At 34.7% G+C, this 6,105-nt stretch overlaps 1 protein-coding gene across 3 annotated transcripts; it reads left to right on the forward strand.

Moving 5' to 3' along the window:
* On the forward strand, positions 1–5,510 carry LOC127842021 (homeobox protein araucan-like). 3 transcript variants are annotated; one of them, XM_052371333.1, is made up of 6 exons: positions 11–246; positions 434–487; positions 2,058–2,339; positions 3,126–3,232; positions 4,281–4,537; positions 4,843–5,510. In XM_052371333.1, exons 2-6 carry the CDS (start codon positions 485–487, stop codon positions 5,256–5,258), a joined length of 1,065 nt encoding a protein of 354 aa, XP_052227293.1. In that variant the 5' UTR covers positions 11–246; positions 434–484; the 3' UTR covers positions 5,259–5,510. The 3 variants fall into 3 exon arrangements, with proteins under 3 accessions (XP_052227294.1, XP_052227292.1, XP_052227293.1); XM_052371334.1 differs by lacking the exon at positions 434–487 and having other exon boundaries at positions 1–246; positions 4,281–4,440; XM_052371332.1 differs by lacking the exon at positions 434–487 and having other exon boundaries at positions 10–246.
* The last annotated feature ends 595 nt before the right edge of the window (positions 5,511–6,105 follow it).

Here is a 6,105-nt window from a genome sequence, read left to right on the forward strand (position 1 = left end):
CCAAAATTTAAACGGGTGTTATTTTATAGCGATTTTAACCAATAAAACGGACATTTATTAACTTTGAAACCACAGCCAACGTCATTTTGGAACTGGCATCAAACGGAAGTGATATACTGTGCTACTTAACGCAATAGTTGATAGGAATTTGCAATAACTGATATTTTGTTTGGATTAAAAGCGATGTAAATACAAGATATGTCTTATGGATCAGCAACTTCTTTAGGTCGACCTGTAACCGCGCATGTGAGTACAAGCAACAGCCTCGTTGTGTTTACATGATATTCCATCAAACGAGACCGATAGATAGCCAGCAAGCTATCGAACTTACAATAAAAAATTAAATTTGACAATTTCTGATATCTTACTAAGACGTTTTACGGGCATCTATGTTTTCCACGATTTTTGTTGTTGTTGTTTTTTTTAATTCCAGTGTCCAATATAGATATTACTGCGAAGTCAGTTTCACAGTGACCAAGATAGCATGGTAAATGTAAAATTCGGAAACTACAAAAATCAATTATTTGATAGCACTACGAAGTGACTGAAACACATATGTTATTGGTTTGTTAAATTCTTCTTTTGCTTAAATATTACATGAAAACATGTTTTATTGCAGATCGTTGTAATTGAACATGAAGTTCTGAGTAATTTTCATAATCGTGTCTTCGACGAAAACTTAACGTATTATTTATGACCAACAGCACAAAACGAATGCTTGGCAACCGTCTTAGTACAATGAGTTTTATTAAAAATACTTAGAATTAAATTCGACATTAATTTCAGCTTTAAAATGTCAGTTGACATTGGAAAATATGGCAAAGTTAATTATAATGTATTTGTCACCATTTTGTTTAAGGAAGAGCTCAACAACAAAACACATTTTTAAAGATGCTATTGTAAAATCCCAGTTAATATTTTTTAACCGTGAAAATAAAAAATTAAAATGAAAAAAAGAGAATTTTTGACAACGTTGCAATAATGAAAAAATGATTTCATTATCATTTGGCTTGCTTCTCTTAAACAGTGCATTCAAACACCTTTTTCTTACATTTTATTAGGGCATCGATGCCAGAAATAGAATTTGATAAAAAAAACAACACACAATATAGAAACAAACTCTTATTAACAATAAGTGATCTCCTCATATTTATTTGGCATAACAATAATTACATAATAACGCCGCTGACGAATACATATTACCGGTAGCACACTTTCAAGACATACATTTGTATTGCATTTCAAAAGTTGTGCAGTCATCTTGCATTGAGTTTTGCCTTTAACTAGTGAGCGGCTTCTTTTCTTATCCATTTGATCGGTGATGGCATCACTTATATCTTAGAAAATAATTAAAAACATTTATTACAATATTGATATATGTTTATATTTTTCGATCGAAAAGCAATAGAAGCATATAATATAAATCAAAATATTTCGTTTTTCAAAAGCTCTACATTATGGGGACGTGGGCTGCCTTGTCAATTTAAAGATTTTTTGTTAGAGTTTTTTTTTTAAATATAGCATGTCAGAATGACGAATACAATATCTGACATAAATGTCGTCATCCATTTTCATTTAATACACAGCACAAATTTTATTGTTTAAGATTTTACTAATTTAGAGAATTTTACCCTCCATGTTGGACCCACAGTCTGAGGAAAAAGAACCATTTAATTTGAAAACTGTTCTCGCGCACGTGAAAGAAAATTACATGCCTTTGCATTACTACATATACGAATGTCTTTAAAGCTGAATGGCTTTTAAAGCGTTGGATTTGTTTGTTTTCCGTTCTTTCAAATATTCGGCTTTTTTTAAAAATAAAAAATATTATATACATTCGAATATTTCACAATTTGATCGATGCACGAATTATAATAATACACATTTTGTTAATCCTTTTCCAAATTATACACATGTATATAAAAAATATGTTGTTTATTAATTTTTTATTTAAATATTCATTACTAGTATTATTTTCAATTATAAATAATAATAATACTATTTTTATAATTATTATTATTATCATAATAATTATTATTATTCGCCTTCTTTTTTAGACCTCGACGTCAACAAGCATACGAACGTCTGCCTCGAAGATGATTTTTACACCTTCACGGATAATGACATCATCAAGTCGATGTTGCGAAACGGGACGTCCGGTATTGATCGACCCCGTTACCGGACAAACGATTTGCTCTTGCCAGCTGAAAACAGGGGTACCAGCCTATCTTGCCCGCGTGCCGTCACTGCCGGAAACCATGTACGGTTCTGGCATGGCGTCACAGTTCTCGCCAAATCTGCTGACGTCAACAGATGCGTCGTCTGCTTTCTACCAAATGGTAAGCGTATCTGATTTTAGACAGAATATTGAAACAAAAACATTGGCATCATTCAATGAGATTATTTTGAACATTATTGATATGTGGTTATTGTACGTTCATACTTTATTCCGTTTATGCCTAGCGTCCAGAAAAAAGGACTTCGCAAACAGCACAGACCCAGATGAGTCTCATCAGGGTTTGCGCTGTTTGCTTAATGGAATTTCAGTAAGTAATATTCTAAATATAGAAATAAATATACTAGACATCCCTAATTTAGTAAATAAATTGATCCAATTTAGAAAGATGGGAGGGTCCACTAGGCATAAATGTGTGAAAATATGACAGGAATGTTTAGAAATTCAAAAAAAAATACCAATATTTTCTGATTGCTTCTACGGATATATTATTTTGTGTATTTAATGATTTAGTTTGTTTTTCTTTATTTCAATATGTACCGTTTTTAGTGTTTCTTGTTTCAAATATAAATAATTAAAAAGCATTCTTCTTCACACAGCGCTGAAAACTTCGTCCTAAAAAAACTTATAAATAATGGTTGTTTGATTACAAACAGCTCTTTGTGACACTAAATCTATAAATTTAAAGGCAAAACGTGCACTTTATATTCACATGATCGTTTGTTAATACAATTTTCTCAGATGAATGCATTTCCCAGATTTGTGTTTCGAATTATTCCAGATTAATTCAATGAAGCATTACAATTACAAACTAATTACCTGTAATCGATAATTAATTATTTCATTTCACGTGATCTACGTCAATGCACGCCGGTTATTCTCTCTGCAGAGGTTAAAGACAGAGCGCGGCGCAGACGGCCCCAAAATGGCGACATCTGGTACGCATGCGCCGTTCTATCTGGAGCAGCTAATGGCCGCACATCCGTATAATTCTCTGTACGTATTTGTCATCTGCAATGTCGTTTGCCAATAATATTATTATTACAGTTATATTTGTTTACGGAAGCGAAATAAGACGTTTCATGGCATTCTTTGAAATTAAAGTAAAAATTAATTGAGCATGTGCATTACACACTTTCTCATGTGGGGTCATAAATATAATTCCTTCTCAATTTAACTGTTTTGCATAGTAGTAGCAGTAGAAGTAGAAGTAGAAGTAGAAGTAGCAGTAGTAGTAGTAGTAGTAGTAGTAGTAGTAGTAGTAGTAGTAGTAGTAGTAGTAGTAGTAGTAGTAGTAGTAGAAGTAGTAGCAGTAGAAGTAGAAGTAGAAGTCGAAGCAGAAGTAGCAGTAGCAGTAGCAGTAGCAGTAGCAGTAGTAGTAGTAGAAGTAGAAGTAGTAGTAGTAATAGTAGTAGTAGTAGAAGTAGTAGTAGTAGTAGTAGCAGTAGTCGTAGTAGTAGTTTTAGTAGTAGTAGTAGTAGTAGTAGTAGTAGTAGTAGTAGTAGTAGTAGTAGTAGTAGTAGTAGTAGTAGTAGTAGTAGTAGTAGTAGTAGAAGTAGAAGAAGAAGTACAAGTACAAGTAGCAGTAGCAGTAGTAGTAGTAGTAGTAGTTGTAGTAGTAGAAGTAGAAGTAGTAGTAGTAGTAGTAGTAGTAGTAGTAGTAGTAGTAGTAGTAGTAGTAGTAGTAGTAGTAGTAGTAGTAGTAGTAGTAGTAGTAGTAGTAGTAGTAGTAGTAGTAGAAGAAGAAGTAGTAGTGGTGGTTGTTGTTGTAGTGGTATTACTAGTAGTAGTAATAGTAGTAGTAGAAGTAGTAGTAGTAGTAGTAGTAGTAGTAGTAGTAGTAGTAGTAGTAGTAGTAGTAGTAGTAGTAGTAGTAGTAGTAGTAGTAGTAGTAGAAGAAGACGTAGTAGTAGAAGTTATAGTAGTAGTAGTAGAAGTTGCAGCAGCATACATAAAAGAAGTTGTAACAAAAATGATGATAGAATCAGCTCCCATCGATGCAGTTATTTAAATATGCATAACAACGGCATTTTGCTATTAACAGGTATGCTGGTTTCGACCTCAACAGCGCCCGGCGGAAGAACGCCACGCGGGAGACCACGAGCGCTCTGAAGGCGTGGCTCTATGAGCACCGGAAGAACCCGTATCCGACCAAGGGCGAGAAAATCATGCTAGCCATCATCACGCGGATGACCTTGACCCAGGTGAGCACGTGGTTCGCTAACGCCAGACGAAGGCTGAAGAAGGAAAGCAAAATGGGGGACAAAGACATCAACTTCGACGACATTGACGTCGATGATGGTAATGACCTTATCTCTGTTCGGTAGCCATGATTCTAGGACAAGTAAAATTTTAGTTTACTGCAACACGTATGTATTGTTAATTTGCTAAAATTGGGCAACTATCTGACGTGTATTCGAAATCAAAACTCGGCCCGACTACTTTATAACAGTGACATATGTCGTCTTAAGGTCACTGTCTAATTGTCCGTCAACACCACTTAAAGTTTCTCAATAAGATGTTATACACAAGAAACACAAACCAGGATGTACTTGTTATATTTCAGTAAATATCGAGCAATAATTGATTGTATTTTTTCCAAACAGATAAATACGACAAAAGCAAAACGACTTCACAGTCCGAAAGCGATCCCTGCGATTCTCCGATCAACGCCACTGACTTGTCGGACATCTCCGATGCCGAAGACGTCTCGCCGAGTTTCCGGCCTTCCCGCACATGCGCACATCGGATATTCTCACCGGAACAACGATCCGACTACGCCACAGAGGAGCGCCACCTACCGGCCGAACAAACGCATCCAACGTTTGAACCAAACCGTGAGGAAAATAGTTCCGAAGATTCATCCGCGGTACAAAGTAGTTCCTGCAAATCTGATACCTCATCCGATTGCCAAATCAAGGACACTAAAAGACAGTCAGCAACTATGAATGAGAACGCTCCAATTGTGAAACCAAAAATTTGGTCAATATCCGAAATTATTAGTCCGAAGATAATCAGCTAGTTAGAGGCATCATTGTTAAGTAAATTAAATATAAACAATTGATATATTTAATTGGGTTGAACAGCTGTAAATGCGTGATACGTATTGTGAGAATTTTCGCGGCCAGATGGAAATGCAAGTGAAAGTGGTACTTCAACCAGCCTATGATTCGCGTTCTACTTATAATGTTCATATACATTTGTACTTAATTACAATTCGTCAATACAACTCAGCCAAAAATGTGTGTATGTACTTGATAAAGGCTGTAGAGACATTAACCCTTTCAGTGCGGGAACCGAATTTTAAAGGCCTTTGCAAACAGTTTGGATCCAGATGAGACGCCACAGAACGTGGCGTCTCATCAGGATCCAAACTGTTTGCTTTTCTGATAGTATTTTTTGAAAAAAATAGAAGAAAATGCTAATTTTAGAAATTCTGCAGACGACATTTTAGCAGACGACAAATTTCCCAGCATGCAAAGGGTTAACATTTACCCATATCAGTTTATTGTGTCATTATTTTAGGTGTAGAGCATTCTCAAGACAAAAAGTCGCTTCAAACTAATATGTATTAGTATTCCAGCGATATATGATTGGACGAATCAGCGGAACTGATATTTTTGGTTATTTGTATGGTACCAAAATCATTCACCGTTTTAAAACCATTAGTTAGTTAATCAAACTGAAACTCTTGCGATGTTCATTATTTAATTTATTTGTTACTTGAAAATAAATTTTGTATATAATCGACAAATAAATATTAGCGTCAAAAAAATGACTTTTTGTTAATACACCAATCCTCAGTTTGTTTTCCCGTTGATAAAACATCACAAAATAATGTAATTAATAGAAGCTTGATTTATTACACA

The sequence above is a fragment of the Dreissena polymorpha genome, chromosome 8 (assembly GCF_020536995.1).
Source record: "Dreissena polymorpha isolate Duluth1 chromosome 8, UMN_Dpol_1.0, whole genome shotgun sequence".
Classification (NCBI taxonomy): Eukaryota; Metazoa; Mollusca; class Bivalvia; order Myida; family Dreissenidae; genus Dreissena; species Dreissena polymorpha.